General features: G+C 51.6%; 2 protein-coding genes across 3 annotated transcripts; one reads left to right on the forward strand and one right to left on the reverse strand.

The window, feature by feature from the left end:
* Nucleotide 1: 1 nt before the first annotated feature.
* MZT2B (mitotic spindle organizing protein 2B) lies at nucleotides 2-8,361 on the forward strand. 2 transcript variants are annotated; one of them, XM_045458038.1, is made up of 5 exons: nucleotides 2-372; nucleotides 725-1,107; nucleotides 1,329-1,477; nucleotides 2,404-2,583; nucleotides 8,101-8,361. In XM_045458038.1, the coding sequence occupies exons 2-5, from the start codon at nucleotides 944-946 to the stop codon at nucleotides 8,256-8,258; spliced, it is 651 nt and encodes a 216-aa protein (XP_045313994.1). In that variant the 5' UTR covers nucleotides 2-372; nucleotides 725-943; the 3' UTR covers nucleotides 8,259-8,361. The 2 variants fall into 2 exon arrangements, with proteins under 2 accessions (XP_045313994.1, XP_045313995.1); XM_045458039.1 differs by lacking the exon at nucleotides 2,404-2,583 and having other exon boundaries at nucleotides 23-372.
* Nucleotides 8,362-9,503: 1,142 nt separating this feature from the next.
* On the reverse strand, nucleotides 9,504-17,815 carry LOC123587934 (tubulin alpha-3 chain). The gene is made up of 5 exons (XM_045458036.1): nucleotides 17,695-17,815; nucleotides 13,736-13,958; nucleotides 12,705-12,853; nucleotides 11,711-12,391; nucleotides 9,504-9,907 (listed from the first exon to the last, which is right to left on the reverse strand). Exons 1-5 carry the CDS (start codon nucleotides 17,695-17,697, stop codon nucleotides 9,611-9,613), a joined length of 1,353 nt encoding a protein of 450 aa, XP_045313992.1. The 5' UTR covers nucleotides 17,698-17,815; the 3' UTR covers nucleotides 9,504-9,610.
* Nucleotides 17,816-22,361: the final 4,546 nt, after the last annotated feature.

Here is a 22,361-nt window from a genome sequence, read left to right on the forward strand (position 1 = left end):
GGGGGCAGCTGTGTCCCTTAGCCCAGAGTTCCGTGTGCCCTGGAAGGAGCGCGCGTGCGCCTGCTAAAGAGAAGCCGTTTCTTAAGGTCCTGGAAGCGCGCCCTCTAATGGGGAGCTGGAGCGGAAAAATCATACACTGTGCATTGACTGACCTTCTTGCGATAGACGTTTATTGAGCGCCTTCAATATGCCAGGCACTGCCCTGGGTGCTGCTGCCCAAGCGAGAACGACCAATGCGGCCCGACCCTGATGGCCCAGAAACGGGTTTCTGAGGTCCGCCACGGCATCCCCTACGCCTAACACGTCTCCCTGTTGTGGGATCATTGAGTGCGACCCTCAAAAAAGAATTCTTGAGATGATCCGTGCAACTTAGTAAGTTCATTTAGGTAGCACGATACAGGACTTGTGGGCCGAAAGAGCTGCATTTTTGCTGTACGAAGCTAGTGGTTATATGCTTAGTGTTCAAGGGGGAGAGGACGCGCAGGGAGTATAGATCATAAATGTCTTCTTGCAATTTCTACTCCTACAACTACTGTCACAAGATTTCTCTGGTGCTTCTCATTCAGTTCGGTGTTGACTATCGATGAGACATACAGGCAGTCATGAGACCCTTTAAGAATGTAGCAACCAGTACTTATTTGATCCTTATCAAAACTATGCAGGCTATCAGCTTTCTGGGCTAAAGATGCACATTTTTCTGCTTTTATCCCTCATCATCCCGCAGGTAAACTTCTGCGGATCGAATGGCGGAGAGGAGACAAACCGGTTTGCGCCCTCTGCTGTAGGGCTGCGGGGCAGGCCAGGCGGTAGCGCTTCAGGGAGAGAAGCGACCGGCGGAGCCAGTAGAAGGCGCTGTGGGAGCTGCCGGAGGGGCCCGGCGGAGGCGGGGTCAGAGGAGGGAGCGCGGCGGGGCGGGGCGCTCGTCTTCCCGCTAGCCGGGTGCATGGCGGCCCCGGGCGCGGGCCCCGGGCCGGGAGCACCCCCGGGGCTGGAGGCGGCCCTGCAGAAGCTCGCGCTGCGGCGGAAGAAGGTGCTGAGCGCCGAGGAGATGGAACTTTACGAGCTGGCGCAGGCGGCGGGTGGCGCCATAGACCCCGACGTGTTCAAGTGAGCGCGCGCGGGTGGGAGTGCGCGCTCATCCTACCCCCCCACCCCCCAGACACCCCTGCTCCCCCGCCCGGGCCTCTGATCTGGAGGAGCCCCCCACCCCCACCCCGCCCTTTTCGGACCCCTTTGAGCGCCCAGAGTAGAGTTGGGGTCTTGAGGGAAGTGGCCTTCCTGGGCCTGGGCGAGGAAGGCTCACTGCCCCCCGCGTGTGTTCTCTCCAGGATCCTGGTGGACCTGCTGAAGCTGAACGTGGCGCCCCTCGCTGTCTTCCAGATGCTCAAGTCCATGTGTGCTGGGCAGAGGCTGGCGAGCGAGCCCCAGGACCCTGTGGCCGTGTCTCTGCCCACATCGAGCGTCCCGGAGACCCGAGGTCAGAGCTGGGCCCGGTGCTCCCTGCCCCTGTGACTCAGGAGGCGGGTGGCAGGGGAGGCACGTGGGCGGTGCCAGACACAAGGTGGGCTTGGTCCTGAGTGGCCTGGCCTTACTGTGCGTCTTCTCCCAGGACCCACAGGGACTGTCCAAGGGCTCGCCTTTTGGTTTCCAGTCCCCAGTTTCGTTTCTTTGCTACCCTTTGCTACATATGCAAGTCCAGATCAGGTGGTCGCAAAGCGGGTGTCCAGGGTGGCCAGCAGGCTAAGCCTCATATGGGATTCTGCCTCCTTCCTTGGGTAGAAACGCTCTCATTCCACAAACACGGGAACAAGGTGGCTTTGGTTCCTGTTCTCACGGTGTGTACAGCGTCCAGGAAAGTGTTCAGGGAGCGGGGCAGGCAGAGGTCTTACTGCCGCCCCTTAGCCTATACCCCATCTGGGCCCAGGTGCTGCCCAGGAGTCTAGCCAGCTGAGCGTTCTTCCTCGGATTGCAGGACGGGTCATCATGGCAGCCCCTGGCTGCCCTAGACACGCAGGGTGCAGAGGCCTGAGTGGGCACCGCACTGGGCTCAAGTTTGAGGGGCCTCCTGACTCTCGAGAGTCATGACTGGGGGATAAGCAGGTGCCCATGACAAAGGTGTCACAGTGGAGCTCCGGCTGCATCCTCCTGGTGTGTCGCATCTGCTCCCAGTTTCAGAAACAACCTGAATGCTTGGCCAGAAGCATTCGGGCACTCACAGACATCCTGAGAAGGGGCCGATGTTCAGGTGGGGGGCAGGCTGGGTCCCTGTGGGAGGGAGTGCCAGGGCCCTGGGTACCCACGCCCCCTTTCCCCCTTTCCTGAGAGGCCCTGGGCACTGGAGCGCAGGCTTCCTTACTGATCCACGCTCTGTCTGCTCTCTTTGTGTCTCTCTCTGACCTCCAGAGGCCTCCTTTCTCTCTGCCAAGAGCTGTAGTCCCCCTGCAAGGCCCTCCTTTTCCTCGGCCCCGCGGCCTGCGGCCTCTCCGGTTCTGCTCCACGGCCCAGCTGCCACGCACTCGCCTCTCTCTCCAGGGCCCCCCGGTTCCCTCCGGTTCTCTTGCTGCCTGTTCTCTCCTTTTGCAGGTTGCGTTTACTGGTTTATCTCTGGGGGTTGGTGCTCTTTCTTGTTTCTGTGGAAACTGCTGTGGCCCCTATTCGAGAGTCAGAGCAACTTGGAGATGAACTGCCAGGGCAGGACCCTATGGGCCATCCCTGTTACACAGCTTAGGGATTGGGGACACAATTTCAGATCTTGGTTTATTAGAGACCACTTGCAGTACTTCTGGAATGGGACCAACGCCCCCTGCCCCCAGAGGCCAATTCTGCCAGGTGTGACTTGTGCTCTGTAGAGGTGCCCTCACCCCGAGAGGAGGGCACCAGGCCGAGGGGCAGGAGAGCCTTTACTTTGCTGTAGAGAGGGAAGCCTTAGGTGTGAGAAACACCTTGGTTGCTTAGATGCTGTCACCTGACAGGTAGCCTAGAGGGTAAGATGTGATTGTCCTTTCCTGCCTGTTTCCTGAGCTGAGGGTACCTTCCAGGCATTGCCCGGTGTGGCGAGGCTGGAGGCCCAGAGCCAGGGGCGTGTGAGGGCCTGAGATCCCACAGCTGCCCTGGCTGTGCTCTCCATATCCTTTCCCACATCACCGACCTCGCTGTTCTAGGTGCCACCTGAAACTCGGCATGGGGAAGGGCCAAGGGGCAGGTCAGGGTAGAGCCAGTAGACTACAAGGCTGAGTTGAGGAATCAGTGGGCAGAGGGAGGGAGAAACTGGGCATGGAGCCCTCCTCTTTCAAGGGGGTGTTGCTGCTTGCTCACCCAGTGACTGGGTGCCAGGCTGGCTCTCAGCGCTGAGGGCTCAGGGGGGCTGTGAGATGGACAGGTCCCCCTTCCAGTTTGGGAGATGGCTAGATACACCAATGGGGACAGAGACCGGAGGAAGCCAGTGTAGCCAGCCTTGCTGGAGCAGCAAGGGTTAAGCAGGCTCAGAGTGTTGTTGCCCTGCAGCCCTTTGAGGTAGGAGTAGTGGGGAGCGCTCCAGCCTGAGATGCGGGCCCAGGTCACTGGTGGGAGCGGGCCTGAGCTTGGAGGGGAGAGGTGGGAAAGGGAGGGCGGAGAGCCCAGAGGTGGAGTGGGTTTGCTTTGGTGCTCAGAGCACTGACATAGAGGGGCTTGGAGAGAGGTGGGGAAGAAGCCCCAAGCATAGGGACAGGAGTGGCATGGAGTGCTGGGCCCCACAGGGTTTTCTCAAATGCTTATGCCTTGGGTCTGCTGGGTTGGGCAGCCAGTGGCCAGGATATGAGGACATAGAGGTCCTGAGGAGGTGCCCAGTGAGGGTAGAGGGCAGCCTGGAGAGGGGGTGGGTGGGGAGGCAGTGGAAGGGAGTGGGGCACATGAGGGGCCATGCCAGGAGTGTGCTGTGGCCAAGAGGCAGAGGCCATCGGAGACCAAGAGCTCTGAGGCCACATGTTGCAGAATCTGTCTGTCCACACAGACCTTGGGCAGAATCTGAGGTAGAAAAAAATGAGGAGAGTCGTCAGAGTGATCAGTTGGGGGACTGTGGTAGCCTAGGATCATGATGGGGGTTTGGGGCTGTTAGGGCTCGCTGGCCTTAGGTTTCCCACAGAATTGGGGTGGCAGCTGCTGCAGACCAGGGGCTGGAGGCCCGCCCAGGAGTTTGATCTGGTAAGCTGCAGCATGCTCAGCATCCAGGTGGCCTGTGGGGACTGTCACTGACAAGCTCATCCATTCCTGGCTTTACTAGGCAGGACATGGGGAAACAGAAGACCCTAAGAGCACAAAGAGGGTAAATGCTTGTCCTGATGAGGGTGTGGTCACCAAGGAAAAATAAAATTCGGTCGAGTGTTCTCTGCTGAGGCTTAGGGAAACTGTATGCTTTAAAAAGATGTTCCTCTGGAATGTGTAAGATGAAGTTTGGTGTGCAGAAGCTGTGAGCCCTACACAGAGCTGCGCTGTCCCGTACAGGAGCCATGGGCCCCCCAGGGCTCGCGGCTGAGACTCACTGCAAGTTTAAGTATACACCAGACACCCAGATGCCAGAGAACTGGAACAAAAAGAATACCTCACAAGTAATTTTCATATCGATTACATGCTGAAATGGTAATATTGCACATTTTAGGTTAATTAAAATACATGATTTACATTAATTTCCTGTTTCTTTTTACTTTTTTTTTTTTTTTAACATTATTTTTGAGAGAGAGAGAGAGAGAGAGAGAGACAGAGCTCAACTGGGGGAGGGGCAGAGAGAGAGAGGGGGACACAGAATCCGAAGCAGGCTCCAGGCTCTGAGCTGTCAGCACAGAGCCCAACACAGGGCTCCACCCCCCAAACCATGAGATCATGACCTGAGCCGAAGTCGGACACCTAACTGACTGAGCCCACCCGGCCCCTCCCCCACCTTTTACTTTTTAATGTTGCTACTGGAAAATGAGTTACATGTGGTTCACATCATATTTCTGTTGGGACAGTGCTGCTCCAGAACAATTGAACTTTGCCTGAAACGCTGAGTCAGGGCTTATGTACTGCATGTGTGCAGGAGAGGGTCACATCTCCTAAGAAGCACAGGCCCAGTTAAGGGCTAAAAGTGCATGTGTGCATGTCCATGGTGCACATCAGTCTTTGTCATTATGTCTGTATGTGTTCTGGAAGCACTGACTGATTAAGCCACTCCTGTGTGCTCAGCCAGAGAGGGCAGCAGGACTGGCTGGTGCGTGTAGACCTTCTGGTGGGCTCTCGAGTAGCAGTGATAGGTGGTCCTGGCTGCACGCTCACCCTGGCCACCAGACCTTGCCAGCCAGCCTTGAGGATATCAGGGCACTTGCTATGCTGCCTCACCCCCTTGTTCTTTTCCTTCCTCACACACACATCCAGTGTCCGCTTACGGCCGGTCACTAATATTTGACCTCAGGGGGCCCCACCGGCCCATTTGAGCACGAGGGAGTGCTCCCACCATGAAGGAGAAAGGCCACTCCCGGGGAACATGGGCAAGATGGGAGCAGCTTCTCACATTCTGGGCTTTTTGTCAACCCTTGATCCCCCCGCACCTCTGCCAACAGAGCTTGCAGGGGTTGGGGAGTTGGGATCACATGGGCCACACCAGAGTTAAATGGTTCAGTGGGTCCCGCTGGGGCGGGCCAGCTCCCCAGCCGCAGGGGGTGTGTTTAGGGTTGCCTTTGGGGTTTTGCTTCATCTGGGGTTGGGGGGGGTTCGGTCAGGTATTAGGGGTAGGAGGAGCACCAACCTTTTAACACCGTGAGCCAGGCTGTTTTTAACCTTCAGTGCTGTCTTTGACACCCGTGAGGGCTCCTCAGGCATCGGGCCTGGGGGCATGTCACTGCCACCCACCCTAGCCTATAGTCACCTTTGGCTCAGTCCTGCCCTCCAATCCATGGGACCCTAACTACCCCATTGCAGGGAGCTGGGGCAGGTAAGACCGGTTCCAGAAAGTCCCCTGCTGTGTCCAGGACAGAGCAGGTCTGTCCACTGACAGGCCCTCACACCATTCTCCTCAGACCAGAATGCCTCCCCAGCTCTGCATGAGGCCTAAGTGGGTCTCTCCACTAACAGAGAGCACGTGATTCCTGAAGGTTCCAAGAATTGCAGAGCTCGATAAACGGTTAGATGGTTTTCTTAATGGCTCAAATTTACATTGGTGTCTTATTTCCAGGGTTTGTCAGCCTCATCAAGGTTAAAAATGAATATTATTTGCTATTTTCTCCTTTCCTCTCATCCTGGACTTTCCAGAAGGGCCCTGGTCATTATACTGAGGGGGAGAGGAAATTCAGATATATGGCAGGGTGAAAAAAAGCTGCATTCAGACCCGGGCCCACGTCTGAGACCCACACTGCCATTTTGGGGGTGGCCTATGCTTGAGCTATATTTTCAGGTCCTTCAGGAGCCCTGGGCCTAGTCTGTAGGATGCCTAAGCACGCAGGGGTAGGCCAGGTGCTACAGATGAGTTATGCCAGTCTGGCCAGGCCTGGAGAGGGACATGGCCTCATAGCTGACCAGCAGGTTGGGAGCTGTAGGGTGGCGGGGTCGTGCACTCACAGGAGACAGGATCCTTGCCCACTGACCAGTCAGCGGGAACCAGAATATCAGAACGTGTAACAGGAAAAAAGGAAATGTGTGGTGACGGTTCTCTACTTTTGTTTTTTCCATGAACCACTGGCAGGCTGAGTTGGCCCAGCTTCGCCCCACCACATGCCCTTGGCCCTCTGTAACGTGTTATTACATCTCCATTGAATCAAACCTGTGCAAGCCCAGGGAGGCAGGGCAGGGGAAAATCTGAGCTGTGGCATTCCAAGCAGTGGCACCATGGTAACCCTTTCCACCCCACTAGGCAGCAAAGACCCCCTGTTGTTCCCTGGGGAGGAGCTGTTCAGAAATGCTCTTAGGAAGGGCTGTCCTATCTCTGCAGGAGTCCTGGGGAGAAAGTAGTGTCAGAGAGGATGGAAAGGGAGTCTGATGTCTTGAAGAAGCCAGGAACTGCAGTGTCACAAATGTAGGTGCCTCCCCTCGTTCCAGGTGACAAATGGTGAACCAGGAGTGACTCAACATGCCCCCAAGAAATTCATGGTGTCTTTTCTCCAAAAACCCACATGTCCCCATTGCAGGCTGTTTATTTGACTAAGAACTGACATTAAGGTTGAGGGTCAAACAAGGATGGACCCTGCCAGGCTGGCGCAGAGAGGAGCCCTGGCTGGGGAAGGCCCAGTGGGGAGGGACTGTGACCCAGGGGGTGAGCCTGCTCCCTGGGCACATTTTGTGCCTCCTGGTGTCCTCTCGGTCTTGTGAATGCTGTCAACATCCTGAAGCCAGGGAAGCCATTCCTTTAGAATAAAGTTTGGCCCAAGTGTCATTACAGATCTTCCTGTCTTCACAGAAAGAGGGGAAGGTAAGTAAATTACAAGTCAAGGGATATCTGCACCAGTGGTCTCCATCTGAATGTGACTACCTGTGGTCAGGGCAAGCTTCCTCTGAGCAGTCAAGCCTCAGCATGAAGCCAGTCACAGGATCCTGGAGCTGAACTTGAGAGCTAGAGGCTTGACCAGCGAAAGTTTGCAAAATACTTTGAGGTAGTCAGGGAAACGCCTGAGGGAAAGATTCCAAGGTCCAAATCCAAAAGCCTGACTTCCATTCTTGAGGGATGTGCTTCCAGCAGTTCAGCTGTGGGTGACCTGGAGCAGGGAGCGCCAGGGGAGGCTTCGAAGTGGTGGCCCTGGTGGTGAGCCCTCCTGTGCTGCTGGTGGTCGGGCGATTCCTTACACTCTCCAGGGCGGGAGTCAACCGGCTGAGCTCACCTTTCCCTAAATGGGCCTTGCGGACTTTCCCCATTGTTCCTCGTGCTGCTTCTGTCCTAGGACCTGTGCTCGAGGGCCTCTTGCACTCTGTGGAGGACTTCTCTTGGATGTGCCCTCTGCAGGTGGTCCTCAGCCTCAGGGCTCAGAGCTGAGAGGATCCCTGGCTGAAAGGTCGGACAGAGATGTACCAGACGTAATGTGCAAGGAACACAAATGTAGTGGGTGTGCCGACTGTGGAGTGTGCCCTGGTTCCTAACAATTGTGTTCTGCGTCCACTCAGGGAGAAACAAAGGCAGCACGGCTCTGGGTGGAGGCCCAGCACTGGCAGAGCGTGGCGGCCGGGAAGGATCCAGCCAAAGAATGCCCCGACAACCCAGTGCTACCAGGCTGCCGAAGGGGGGCGGGCCGGGGAAGAGCCCCACTCGGAGCAGCACCTGAGACGGGCAGACTTCTCACGCCACCCAGCTGTGGGCTCCACCAGCCTCCTAGCAGAGGCTACGTGTGGTTTCCTCCGGCTGGTAATAAAGCTTTGTGAAAAACCGAGGGTCCATCCAAGCTGTTTTCTATCACCTTTTGAATACATTAAGGCTCCAAGATTGAGAATCAGTTTTGCATTGTGGGCCTAGACGTACTGCAGCTGAACGTAACAACCAACTGACCTAAACCAGTGGTTTCACCCTACTATACCTTATTTTCAGGTCATAGAGAAAAATATCTGTATGGTTGGCCCATGAACAAATGGGGGTCAGGGGCACCAACCCCTGCATAGTTGAAAATCCAAGCCTAACTTTTGACTCCCCAGAACTTAACTACCAACAGCCTACTGTTAGTAGGAAGCCTTACTGATAATATACAGTCAATTAACACATCTTTTACGTATGTATTATAGCCTGTATACATATACTATATATATCATATACTATTACATACTGTATTATACTCTAGGAAACTAGAGAAAAGAAAATCATAAGAGAAATGCATTTACAGTACCATGCTGTAAAAAATCCACATAGAAGTGACCTGCACAGTTCAAACTCTTGTTACTAAAACTTTTATAAATGCACGTCAACATGTTCCGCTAAAGAGAAAGGTGCAGTGCTTTTGCCGAGACCATTCCCAGGGTAGAGCTGCAAGGGTCTGAGGGTGGAGTGGAAATGCTGTCTTACAGGTTACGTGCACAGTAAAGTCAAAGATGAGCCGTAATCTAGAGCTCACCCTGTGACTGTGAATGCCATGGGGAATCCAATAAAACTCCAACACCCCCCCACCCTGCCCAATGTCCTCACCCTACACATTTGACCCACAGCATTAAGGACTTTATGGACAGCCCCCTTCCATGGACCTCAGGCGTTCAAACTCCAGTTCCAAACTTACACATTAGTCACCATGTGCCATCAACAGAGAAACCTGAAAAATTGCAAATTCAATTGAAAGCCTAACTCAGTTTTGCTAGAATCTAGGCAATCTTTGTGCTTTGGAACCTCAATTTGGAAAGAACTGTTGTCCCCAGGCCATGCAGATCATGTCAAGTATGCACTGGCTCCCTACAGATGTAGGTAGTGCTGTACACAACTCACAGTGCAGCCCAGGACAGCTTTCCACACGGCCTGACAGGCCTTGGGGTCCTACCCATCTGTGCAGTCACATGAGTGTATCCCAAATGAGCATCACAATAGACCGAAGTTTCATGCAGAAACTTTAATTGGATTTAACTTTAACTGAAAACCACCTGTGCTGCAGGGTGGCAAGAGAGAGAGGGAGAGAGGAATGCCTGCCAGCCATGTCCCCATTCAGTATTCTTCCCCTTCTTCAGCCTCTGCTTCCACGGAATCCACACCCACCTCTTCATAATCTTTCTCCAGAGCTGCCAGGTCCTCCCGGGCCTCGGAGAACTCCCCTTCCTCCATCCCTTCCCCCACGTACCAGTGCACAAAGGCTCGCTTTGCATACATGAGGTCAAACTTATGGTCTAGGCGGGCCCAGGCCTCGGCAATGGCGGTAGTGTTGCTCAGCATGCACACGGCCCGCTGCACCCTGGCCAGGTCCCCTCCGGGGACGACGGTGGGGGGTTGGTAGTTGATGCCCACCTGCCAGAGATGGGGAAGAAAACAGTCTGTGCAACTTGTGTCAAACCCAGAAACGGTAGCTGCTTTCATGGAAACAAAAGACATGCAGGTGCCTTCTTTGTGCCAGGCAAGGTGTCAGGTGAGCAGGGTGCTGGTTTCCAGACCAGGAAAACTGGGGAAAAGGAGCCCTGGCTCCCGGCTCAGTCCCAAGTTGCCTGAAGGGCTGTGTCCCAGCAACTGAGACATGTGACAGGTGCTCAGGTAACAGGGCTGTTTCTTCTAAAAGGGGACACTGCTTTGTATTGCTCATGTTATTTTCCCCATAGGCTTCTACAAGATGGGGATTCATTTCTGTAGCTGAAACCTTTTCCACTCGATTCAGAGTACTATGGCCGTATCACCAGGGGAGATCATAGCCCCGGTCTCCCACCAAATGAGCCAGCCTGTGCACAATAGGGCGACAGGCACACCCTCAGGTCCTAGGACTGTTGCTACTACTGCAACAGGAGGTGGCCTATGTGTGTGCTAAGTAGGAGAAAGGGGTGATATTCGAGGGCTGGGTCCAAAAGGGGAGGCATTCTAAGTTTCCAAACCAGGAGACAACACGACCAGAGGTTTGGGCAGGAATACACAGGGTCAGTTAGAGCTGGGGTCGGCAAACTTTGTCTATAAAGAGCAAGACAGGGACGCCTGGGTGGCTCAGTTGGTTAAGGTGTGCAACTTCAGCTCAGGTCGCGATCTCACGGCCTGTGAGTTCGAGCCCCGTGTGGGGCTCTGTGCTGACAGCTCGGAACCTGGAGCCTGTTTCAGATTCTGTGTCTCCCTCTCTCTCTGACCCTCCCCCGTTCATGCTCTGTCTCTCTCTGTCTCAAAAATGAAAATAAATGTTAACAAAAAAAAGAGCAAGGCAGCACATATTCTAGGCTGGGTGGGCCACATGGTCTCTGTCACAATTACTTAATTCTCTCTTTGGAGCACAAAGGCGGCCACAACAAGACACCAATGAACAGGTGTGGGTGTGTCCACATAAAACTCTACGTGGCTGGTCTGCCAACTGTGCCGATCCCTGAACCCAGAATAGGAAGGGCTAGTGAAGGACCCGCTGCAGCAAGCCCACCAGAAGCAGTAAGGTCTGAGCCAGCTAGGCGGCATGGAAAGCAAGGCAGAGGGAAGCACGTTCTCCCAGATGGAAAGCATCGACAGTTTAGCGTCCAAGTACTGGACAAAGCTGAAGAGCTACAGCAAGTTTCCTATTCTGTATCAGATGGAAGACTGGCACAAACTGTGTTGGAGGCAGCCTCTGCCCAAACTTGCCAATCTTACTAACGGAGAAATGAGCATGTTGCCATTTCTTCCAAAAACGTCCATGACCATTTTTCGTTAAATCAAATGCTGCATGGGACGTTTAGATTTCGTTTAATTTCCTTATGCCTGAAGAATGACGTGGGATTTAGGAACACTGATGTTTACAGTGATATCCCAATTTCAAATATCCACATCAATTATCCAAATGCCCTTGAAAATTGCTACATTTCTAAGTCCAAACTATTTTTCCCACACTAATTCTTTCACCCAGAAGCGGCAACAAAAATCCTTCCAAAAACTTTCTGTTCTGTTAAAAAAGAAAATTCTCACACAGATACACAATGTGATAACTCAGGAAGGGAGTTCAAATGGCACCACTGAATAAATTATCACTCCGGCTCACTGATTGATGACCAAGGGGCTGGCTGCCATGGAACAGGGCATCCCCTACAAAGGGCATGCTGTGCTTGGTCGGCTGCCTGCTGACCGGTAACACCACTCAACATCACCCAGTCCTACCTTAAATCCAGTTGGGCACCAATCCACAAACTGGATGGTGCGCTTGGTCTTGATGGTGGCGATGGCTGCGTTGACATCTTTCGGGACCACGTCCCCCCTGTACAACATGCAGCAGGCCATATACTTGCCGTGCCGAGGGTCACACTTGACCATCTGGTTAGCCGGCTCAAAACAGGCATTGGTGATCTCGGCCACAGACAGCTGCTCGTGGTACGCCTTCTCAGCTGAGATGACCGGGGCGTAGGTGGCCAGGGGGAAGTGGATGCGGGGGTAGGGGACCAGGTTGGTCTGGAATTCCGTCAAGTCCACGTTCAGGGCCCCATCAAATCGCAGGGAGGCCGTGATGGAGGACACGATCTGCCCGATCAGACGATTAAGGTTGGTGTACGTGGGCCGCTCGATATCCAGGTTGCGCCGACATATGTCGTAGATGGCTTCGTTGTCCACCATGAAGGCACAGTCAGAATGCTCCAGGGTCGTGTGGGTGGTCAGGATGGAGTTGTAGGGCTCCACCACGGCCGTGGACACCTGGGGGGCCGGGTAGATGGCAAACTCCAGCTTGGACTTCTTGCCGTAGTCCACCGACAGCCGCTCCATGAGCAGGGACGCAAACCCAGAGCCGGTGCCGCCCCCGAAACTGTGGAAGATGAGGAAGCCCTGCAGCCCCGTGCACAGATCCGCCTGAGAGAAACCAGAGACCGTGAGCCAGTGCCTGCGGAAGCCACACCGCCGACCTCCGACAAGCCACGCTCGCTTCTTTGCCTCTGCGGGATGATCACACATTCAAATCGTCCACAGCGCACGTGCAGGACGCTCGGGAGCAAAGCAAGGCAGACGTTAGAGATGTACGGACGCACTGAAGCCACACGTGAAGGGAAACGTGGACTCAAGATTCTGGCCTGGGGTTTTGCCAGGGCGACCTCCTGGTCGCAATCCCTGCACACCCTCCCGTCCGGGGCAACGTCCACAGGAAGCCTTCTCGGCACCCCCTTACCAGTTTTCGGATCCGGTCCAGGACCAGGTCGACGATCTCCCTGCCGATGGTATAATGGCCTCTGGCGTAATTATTGGCTGCGTCCTCCTTCCCGGTGATCAGCTGCTCTGGGTGGAAGAGCTGCCTGTAGGTCCCCGTGCGCACTTCATCTACAAAGAGGACACGTGGGCCGCAGGGCTTCAAGCCTGTTGTCAACTCACCAGGAGGGGTGGGTTTGGGGACCGTCGGGATCTACCAAGCACGTGCCGTTCCTCGCGGGTCGGCAGCATCAGGGTCTCGTAGAAAACGTCTCTGCGTCATACGCAGACCACAACAGCAATCTATGGCTCGCCAGGTAAAGTCAAGTGGAGGTACAAAGTCCAATCTGACTGGTCCTCAAAGAAGGGAAACCACTCACACCCGCACGCAGGTGATTCTGCACGTGCATACGTATGTCCTCCTACCCACTGCTGCCTCCAAGAGTGTAACTAAAAAATCGCTTACATACCAGACAGTCACCAGGTCAGCATGACCTTGGCCGGCCAGTCCCATCAGGGCACCCTCTGTGGCCTGCCTCTCACAGGCTTTAGGGTGACATCCTGTCTTCCCCTGGGTGGCCACTGAAAGGTGCTCTCTCCTTGCAGCTCTCCCTGGCAACCACTTCAGCCTTCTAATCCGGAGGAAGCCAACGAATGTGCTCTCCTTACCTTTCTGTCAGATGCAGGTCAAGATTCTCACGCGGCAGCATTTTGGTGTGCGCAGCGTTAAGGAGGGACCAGTGCCTGGGCACCCCGCAGGTGGAGTCTACACAACCACCTGCCTGGGGCTGAGGCGGCCACGAGTGAATCTATTACCAGCCTATGTTTTTCCTGTACGTTAGGTTCTCCTAACTTAGGAGCCTCAGTTTCTCACCTGATGTAGCCACAGGCGTGTACTTGCACACCCCGTCCTTTCCGCAGAAAGGATTCAAAGGAGCACAGGGGGCATGGAGGGGGCTTCAGGGAGGCTCTCCCACTCTCCCGGGAAAGCCGCCCAAGTGCCCGAGTACCTACCGACCACGGTGGGCTCCAGGTCCACAAACACCGCTCTGGGCACATGCTTGCCAGCCCCAGTCTCGCTGAAGAACGTGTTGAACGAGTCGTCCCCACCACCGATGGTTTTGTCACTTGGCATCTGACCATCGGGCTGAATTCCATGTTCAAGGCAGTACAGTTCCCAGCAGGCGTTGCCGATCTGGACACCTGCCTGCCCCACGTGGATAGAGATGCACTCGCGCTGGGAACCAGAACACAAACGTTGAGATCCCCTTGTCTTCAAGGGAACCAACACTATATGGCATGGAAACCGTATTAACACACACATCTACATGTATTTCACATTGTCTATGGCTTTCCCAGACCTTTCCCAGAAGGCTTATGTGACCCTTTTCAAGTCCCTATGAAAACTGAGGTGCTCTAAACCGCCTTAGCTACTAAGTGCCGGACTTAGCCCCCACACAAAAGTGTTTGCTACCATACACGTAATGTCAGTGATAAACGCCACACCATACAGTCACATACAGCCACAGTCACCATACAGCCACAGTTATTCTCTAAAGAGTATAGCGATTAGTTTCTGATGGTGTCCTGTCCAAAGAGAATGTAACAAGTAACAGATCAGGGAAGGAAGAGTGGACTTGGACACAGGTCACCATGGCCCAGGTGCCAGTGGTCACCATATGTGTGCCATCCATCTACCCATCTACAGCTACCCTCTATTTTCTCCACCCAGGGCTGTGCTCAGGGAGGCTGACCCATCTGGACTGCATTTAAGGGGCTTCCTTGCACCTGGCTTCTGGTTGCATTAGCCAAGGCGGGCATCAGCAAGAGACTGCGAGGTTAGAGGACAGTGTGGTCAGGGTGCTCACTTCCTGGCTCCCACCCTGCCGGACTGCCATGAGCTCCCTGAGTGTGTTTATCAAGGCCACAAACTTTCAGCAGTCAGTGTTCTTGACAAAGCCACCTTCTCAGCTTCTAGTGACCACTCCCTTCACCTCAAGGCTAGGAGTTAATGGCAACCAGACATCACAAACGGTAGGACACTACACTGTCCTTTGGTGGTTTCCTTAGACTCAAAGCACCGATTTTGACTGTATCCTATCTTTCCTGCCATAAACATAACTGTACAGTCATTAATCATTTGTTCTATTTTAGACACCTTATCCTTACAAATACATAGAAGAGATCAAATAAAATTCAAGGTGTCCCACCTTGAATCCTAAATCCTAATATACAATACCAAGAACTTGAAGTCCTGTTTTTAAGTTTGGCAGGTAATTTTTTTTTTTATTCTAAAGGATTGTTTATTATGGAGAGGCAGCACAAGCAGGGGAGGGACAGAGAGAGAAGGAGACAGAAGCCGAAGCAGGCTCCAGGCTCTGGGCTGTCAGCACAGAGTCCGACACGGGGCTCGAACCACAGACCGTGAGATCATGACCCGAGCTGAAGTCGGACGCTTAACCGCCTGAGCCAGGTGCCCCCGAAGTCCCAGTCCCGTTTCTTATCACACAAACACCAACTCTCCAATTAGGGGCATAGAGATTCACGTAACGCCACAATACCCTAAGAATCCATCCCAGAAGGAACTATTCAGTTGCAGAAAGAACTTCTCCAATGACAAGGAATGCACTCCTTCAGGGAAGAAATTCATCAACACTCTGGGAAGTCTTTTGGAATCCACACAATCACACCATTTACAGATCAGTATTATTCATTTTGCCTTACTTAAATCCAGGCAGCCTATGCTTCACAGGATGCCTGATTTAGTTGTCTACGGACTCAGCCCTAGTATGATCACAGTAAGCTCTGTACCCTGAGAAAATCCCTCAGTTTTTTCTTTTACAAAATGGGGGCTGGTGCGCTACATGATCTGCAAGGCCACTTCCATCTGATTATCCAATGGAACTAACGAAAAGCAGTCAGAAAAATCATTCCTAGCTTTCAATAGAAAGCCATTAAAAATTCATCACCAACCTCACCTGGATCATTAAAATTTTACCTTGCTTTACTCAGCCTTATCTTCATCCTCTTTCTTTTCAAGCTCCAGTCCAACTGCTCTCTTCATATTCTTGGCAGATTACTTTGTTCCCTACGTACCCAGAAGCTTCAGCTTCCAGACAGCAAATGCGCAGACCTTTCTGCTCTCTTCCTCCTGTCAATTGTTTCTACTGATCCCCTACCCGCTAACAGTCCTCAAAGTAATCACTGGCCTTCTCAGGCCACTAGAGATCCACAGACCTCTTCAGGGTAATTGGAAATTAAAGCGATTTCACAGTAGGACTACTGAGATAACCAGCCCTTTTCACCGTGTTCACATTTCACCGTGTTCACTGATGGTGCATAATCAAACAGTGGGTAAAACTGGGGTGCTTGGGTGCCTCAGTCAATTAAGCATCCAACCTCAGCTCAGGTCATGATCTTACCATTTATGAGTTTAAGCCCCGCACTGGGCTCCGCACTGACAGTGCAGAGCCTGCCTGGGATTCTCTCACGCTCTCTCTCTCAAAACAATAAACTTAAAAAAAAAAAGTGGGTAAAACTCTTAATGCCCTAGTACAAATCAAGGTAGTGGCACCAAACTATACCAGTGTTCGTTAGATTCTTCACCCTTATGCACTCCCGGTAAAAAGACCAAAAAAAAAAAAAAAAAAAAAAGGCAATTTCATTTCAGAATATTCATGATGAAGCAAAAAATGATTATTTTATAAAACATCCACCCTCAAGTACTGTGATAAAACGGAAAGTATCCATAAAGCACTTGTGCACCTGCTGAAATACAGCTGTTTTAAGAAATAGCACTTGTGTGTTTTCAGTTGCCAACTGAACTAGCTTTTTTCACAGAATGTTATTTTCCTTGCAAGAGGCGACAAACTATGGCTATTGCAACTTGGATATCTGGTGTTTATGTTAGCATGTTGTCTGAAAGTAAATAAATATTTTTAAAATTTCTAACATGGCAAATGACTATGGAGATAACCCACATAAACAAAGGCTTTTTGGAGTCCTGATCTGTTACACTGTAGAGATGCCCATGGAGTGCCTGGGTGGCTAAGATGGTTAAGCATGACTCTTGCTTCCCCATCAGGTCATGATCTCATGGTTTGTGAGTTTGAGCTCACTGGGCTGGCAGTGCAGAGCCTGCTTGGGATTCTCTCTCTCCCTCTCCCTCGCCCCTCCCCCACTTGCACTCTTTCTCTCTCTCTCTCTCTCTCTCTCTCAAATAAACTCTATAAAAAAATAAATACTGTAGGGGCACCTGGGTGGCTCAGTCGGTTAAGTGTTGGACTTCAGCTCAGGTCATGATCTCCTATCACATGAGTTCGAACGCCACGTTGGGCTCTGTGCTGACAGCTTAGAACCTGGAGCCTGCTTGGGATTCTGTGTCTCCCTCTCTCTCTGCCCCTCCCCCACTTGTGCTGTGTGTGTGTCTCTCTCTCTCAAAAATAAACATACGTTAACATACATACATACATACATACATACATACTCTAGGGTTGTCCTGGGACCCCAACGTTTGAAGAACCCGGCTGTCCTCAGAGACTGAGTCAAGGACACCCAACAAGTCAAGGTCACCCAGCTTCCAACCTGGCTCATAAAGTTACAATTTTCGAGAAGACATCTGCACCTGCCGACACCCCTTCATCCGGGACATTACCACGACGCAGGTTGCCGCTGCCCTCAGGGTTCGCACACCCAGAGAACAAGCGAGAGGACTATTATCTGTTCGTCCGGGCAGCCCTGGGCCTCCCGTGCCCAGCCCAGCCCCCTCTTTCCCCCGATCTCCACTCCCCCCCCCCCCCACACACACGCACACACACACACACACACACACACACACACACACACACACAGAGCCCCTGTCCTAGGATTTGTCCCAGTCTTGCCCCACCCAGGGGCCTCATGTGGCGGGCTTCATCCTCCCTCCTGCCTGGGCCTCTAGGAACCGAGAGTGGCCGGGGGGGGGGGGGCCTCACCATGGTGAGTTCAGCTGCTGCCCAACGCCGTTACCAGACCTCAACCGCTGCCACCGACGCCACGCGCCCAACTGCCGCTGCTGCGCGGTGCACCCGGCCCGGGATTGGCCCGCCGCTGCCCAGGTGCCCATTGGTCCTCAGTGCCTCGGGGCGGACCTAGGCCTGGAATCCCGCTTCTGATTGGACGGTACTTGACTTGCGGAGTATGGTGCTTTCTGATTGGATATGGCTGTGGCGGGAAGGCTGTGGCCTAGCCAAAGCCGAGCATTCTGATGCATCCTCGGATGCTAGGTGGGAGTGGTCACGGTTTTCTCTGCGTGGGACATAGCACATTTTCGTACACGTGAGCCCTCCATGTGCGCGTGGCTTCACGTCAAGCTTGTGCCGCCTTCTTGCTTGGAGGCCCAGGCCCACTCACCTGTCTGCACGTGATTCCGGTCTTGGCAAACGAGACACCCTCTCAAGGCCTGCCCACCATCTACCTGTAACCAATGCAAAGGAGAGCTGCTCTCCCGTGCTTCGCAAGCCAATAAAAGACTTGCACCAAGTTTTTGCCTTGAAGATAGGCTATTCCTTGGTGTGGCACCACCCAGGAGAACGTAAAACCAGTGTTCAACGTCCCGAACTTCCTGATGGCTTATAAACGAGGGGTTTTACGGGGAAAGTTGGGGGCAGGGCGGGGGCCGGGGGGGGGGGGTCTCCTGAGAAGGTGGACGCTGTTGATTGGAGGCTCATGAAGTCATGTTCACAGATGTTACTTTGTTACTTCAAGTGGCTTCATCTGGTCCACGGAGGTGTGTTCTATCTCAAGAGACTTGAGATAGACTAACAACCAACAAGATGGATGCCAGCTTCATACCCAAAATCTACACCCGGCTTTCTTGTCCACCCTTTTTCCGGTGCAGAAAGGCCTTTGCCATCCAGCGCCCAGGAACCAGGCAGGATTTGATTACTTCTTTAATCTGGGGATTTCTGAGTTTCTGGGGACAAGGCAGTTGGAGGGTATACCCCAGGCTCCCCCCGCCAAGGCTGGGTTGGAGTGCAGTGTCCATTTTGGGGAACTTTGGTACAATCACCTGATTCTTCCATTCTGTAAAGACTGACTTAACTTTCTTTGGGATCCACTGTGTATGTATTTCTGAGAAAGGAAGGGTAAAAGGAATTCTGGCATAACCCCAAACTTATCACCAGAATGCAACATCCTTTCTGGTGATTCCCTAGAGCAGGTTGGAGCAGACCCTTAACTTCTTACAGAAGAGCGGGAACTCTGCCCCTGCAGTGGCACACAGCAGGTAGAGGAGCTGGACTTTTTCTGTAGGCCTTGGGAACATTTGGATAGTATGATTAGGTCGGCCCTTAGAAAGATAGCTTTGGCAGCAGGGAGGAGGGAGATGGAAGGAGGTCAACGGAGAGCCAGGGAAACCAGGAGAAACCCTCCCTGCTTCTTCCCTCCAAGAGAGTGAATCCTTCTATCTTAGGTCACCTGCCATAACAGAACACCGTGGACTGGGTAGCATAAGTAACGGAAGTTTATTTTCTGGCGGTTCTAAAGGCTAGGAGAGTAATGCAAGGTCAAGTTCTGGAAGGGTTGGTTTCTAGCGAGGGCTCTCTTCCTGATTGCAGAAGGCTCCCTTCTTGCTGTGTCTGCCTATAGGGGTGGGAGGAGAGAGCAAGCTCTGGGTGTCTCTTCTTACAAGGACACTAATCCTATCAGATCAGGGTCCCACCTTTATGACCTCATTTAACCTTAATTGCCTCCTATTTCCAAATATAGTCGCATTGGGGGTTAGGGCTTCAACGTAGGAATTTGGCAGGGGGACCCAATTCAGTCTATAGCACCCTCCTCCACCCTCACGGCTCCAATCATTCTACATACATCACTGAATTGTAGCCTGTATCACATTTTAAAGTACTATTTATTTTTTCTGGTTTTATTTTTTATTTATTTTTTTTTTAATTTTTTTTTTTCAACGTTTATTTATTTTTGGGACAGAGAGAGACAGAGCATGAACGGGGGAGGGGCAGAGAGAGAGGGAGACACAGAATCAGAAACAGGCTCCAGGCTCTGAGCCATCAGCCCAGAGCCCGACGCGGGGCTCGAACTCACGGACCGTGAGATCGTGACCTGGCTGAAGTCGGACGCTTAACCGACTGCGCCACCCAGGCGCCCCTATTTTTTCTGGTTTTAAAAGTAACACATATTCAGAGGAGAAAGTGTAGGAAATGAAGAATGACATAAGGAAAATAAAAATCATCCCCAAACCCACACCTTATAGCTAAACATTATTAATATGTCAAGGTGTTCTTAGTTTTTTTTTTCCCCCTGTGTATATACTTATACATGGGTTTTACAAAATTGGATCCAACAATATGATTTTTTGATTTAGTAACAACTTTCTTGAGATATAATCCACATACCATACAATTTATTTTTTTAAAGATATGTTTTTTTGTTTGTAAGTAATCTCTACACCCAATGTGGGACTCAAACCCACAACCCTGAAATCAAATCACATGCTCTACCAACTGAGCCAGCCAGGTGCCCCACAACTCACCCATTTAAACTGGTGTACAATCCACTGGTTTCCAGTATATTCACAGAGTTGTGCAACTATCACCACAATCCATTTGAAAAGTTAGAGTAGGTGACTTATTTGTTTAAGTTTATTTATTTATTTATTTATTTAGAGAGAGAGAGCATGAGTGGTGGAGGGGTGGAGAGAGAGAGACAGAGAGAGAGAGAGAGAGAGAGAGAGAATCACAAGCAGGCTTCACACTGTAAGCGGGGAGCCTGAAGCAGGGCTCAAACCCACAAACCGTGAGATCAGGACCTGAGCCAAAATCAAGAGTTGGATGCATAACCGACTGAGCCACCCAGGCGCCCCATCACGATTCATTTTAGAACATTTTTATCATCTCCAAAAAAACCCATGCTCTTTTGCTGCCAACCTCCAGTCCCTCCCATCAACCTAGTCCTAGGCAACTTCTTTTAAATTTTATTTTAGAGAGAGAGAGAGAGAGGGAGAGAGAGCAGGAGCAGAGCAAGTGAGTGAGAGAATCCCAAGAAGGCTCCATGCTGAGCATGGAGACACAGGACACAGGACTCAATCCCCTGGGATCACAATCAGCTGAAATCAAGAGTCAGATGTTCGACCCACTGAGCCACACAGGCGCCCCAGCCCTAGGCAACTTCTAATCTACTTTCTGTCTTGGTAGATTTACCTATTCTGGACATTTCCTATAAACAGAATCATACAATATGTGGTCTTTTGTGAATGGCTTCTTTCACAGCACCATGTTTTCAAGGTTCATTCATGTTGTGGCATGACACATTCCTCCTGTTACATGATACATTCCTGTGGTAGCATGATCCTTCACTCCTGTTTCTTGCAAACAGCTTTATTGAGATACAGTTCACATACTCTACAATTCATCTATTTAAAATGCCCAATTACTTTTGGTATATTCACAGAGTTGTGCAGCCATTACCACAAGCAAGTTTAGAATGCTATCATCACCTCAAATTTCATTTCTTTTTATGGCCAAATAATATTCCATTGTATGGGCATACCATTTTTATTTTATTTTTTAATGTTTATTTTATTCATTTTGAGAGAAAGAAAGAGCAAGGGAGAGAGGGAGAGAGAGACTCTGAGGCAGGCTCTGCTCCACCAATGCACAGCACAGAGCCTGATGCAGGGCTCCATCCCAAGGTTTGTGAGCTCATGACCTAAGCCGAAATCAAAAGGCAGTTGCTCAACTGACTGAGCCACCCAGGTGCCCCTATACCATCTTTTATTTACCCATTCATCAGTTGGTGGACATTTGTACTTTGTGGATATTATGAATAAAGCTGCTGTGAACACATGTTTTCATTTCTCTATGACACGAATTGCTGGGTCTGTGATAAACTACAGGTTCAACCTTTTAAGGAATTGCCAGACAAACCATGTGATTTTTTTTCAATCCTGATTTTCTCACTTAACATTAATCATGTGCTTTTTCATAAACTGTTAACGTGTTCAATGTTCTTTGAACGCTTGGCTTTTAATGTTTGCAGAGTTCCAATTCTTAGTTAACCAGTCCCCTGTTATTGGGCATCTAGATTATTTCCAATTTTCATATTATAAACAGCCTTTCAGTGAGCATTTTTGGGCATCAATATTTTTTTGTGAAACTTTTAAAAATATTTATTTATTTTTGTTTGAGAGAGAGAGAGAGAGCACGAGTGAGGGAGGAGCAGAGAGGGAGGGAGACACAGAATCTGAAGCAGGCTCCAGGCTCTGAGCTTTTAGCACAGAGCCCGATGCGGGGCTCAAACTCATGAACCTACTGAGCCACTCAGGCACCCCTGGACATCAATATTTTTATGCATCTCTGGTTATTTCTGAAGAGCAGATTAGTCAGACCATTGAATCAAAGGACATAGGCAGTTTTAAGGCTCTTGGTACATAAAACCTTCCAAAAACCTTGTGTCAGTTTGCGCTCTGGCAAGTTGAGTTTGGGAATGCCAGTCACACACCACCTTGTATTTTCATGGTCTCTTGAAGTCACCAAGGCAGGAACTTTGGAGATCTTTGACCCCATACCCAGCTCAACATGTAGCACAGAGCACAAGTACATGTTACGGAAATTAGTGTGAGCAAAGGAAGGCCCACCCTCTGCAT

The sequence above is a fragment of the Leopardus geoffroyi genome, chromosome D3 (assembly GCF_018350155.1).
Source record: "Leopardus geoffroyi isolate Oge1 chromosome D3, O.geoffroyi_Oge1_pat1.0, whole genome shotgun sequence".
Lineage (NCBI taxonomy): Eukaryota > Metazoa > Chordata > Mammalia > Carnivora > Felidae > Leopardus > Leopardus geoffroyi.

Bases quoted from the DNA above. Each gene is read 5' to 3' on its own strand.
- MZT2B (XM_045458038.1), top strand. From the start codon at position 944: ATGGCGGCCCCGGGCGCGGGCCCCGGGCCGGGAGCACCCCCGGGGCTG. The intron at 1,478-2,403 runs GTCAGAGCTGGG...TCTGACCTCCAG, and splicing joins GAGCGTCCCGGAGACCCGAG to AGGCCTCCTTTCTCTCTGCC. The intron at 2,584-8,100 runs GTTGCGTTTACT...GCGTCCACTCAG, and splicing joins CCTGTTCTCTCCTTTTGCAG to GGAGAAACAAAGGCAGCACG.
- LOC123587934 (XM_045458036.1), bottom strand. The intron at 12,854-13,735 runs GTAGGTACTCGG...TCCTCTTTGTAG, and splicing joins CCTGGAGCCCACCGTGGTCG to ATGAAGTGCGCACGGGGACC. The intron at 12,392-12,704 runs GTAAGGGGGTGC...GGTTTCTCTCAG, and splicing joins TGGACCGGATCCGAAAACTG to GCGGATCTGTGCACGGGGCT.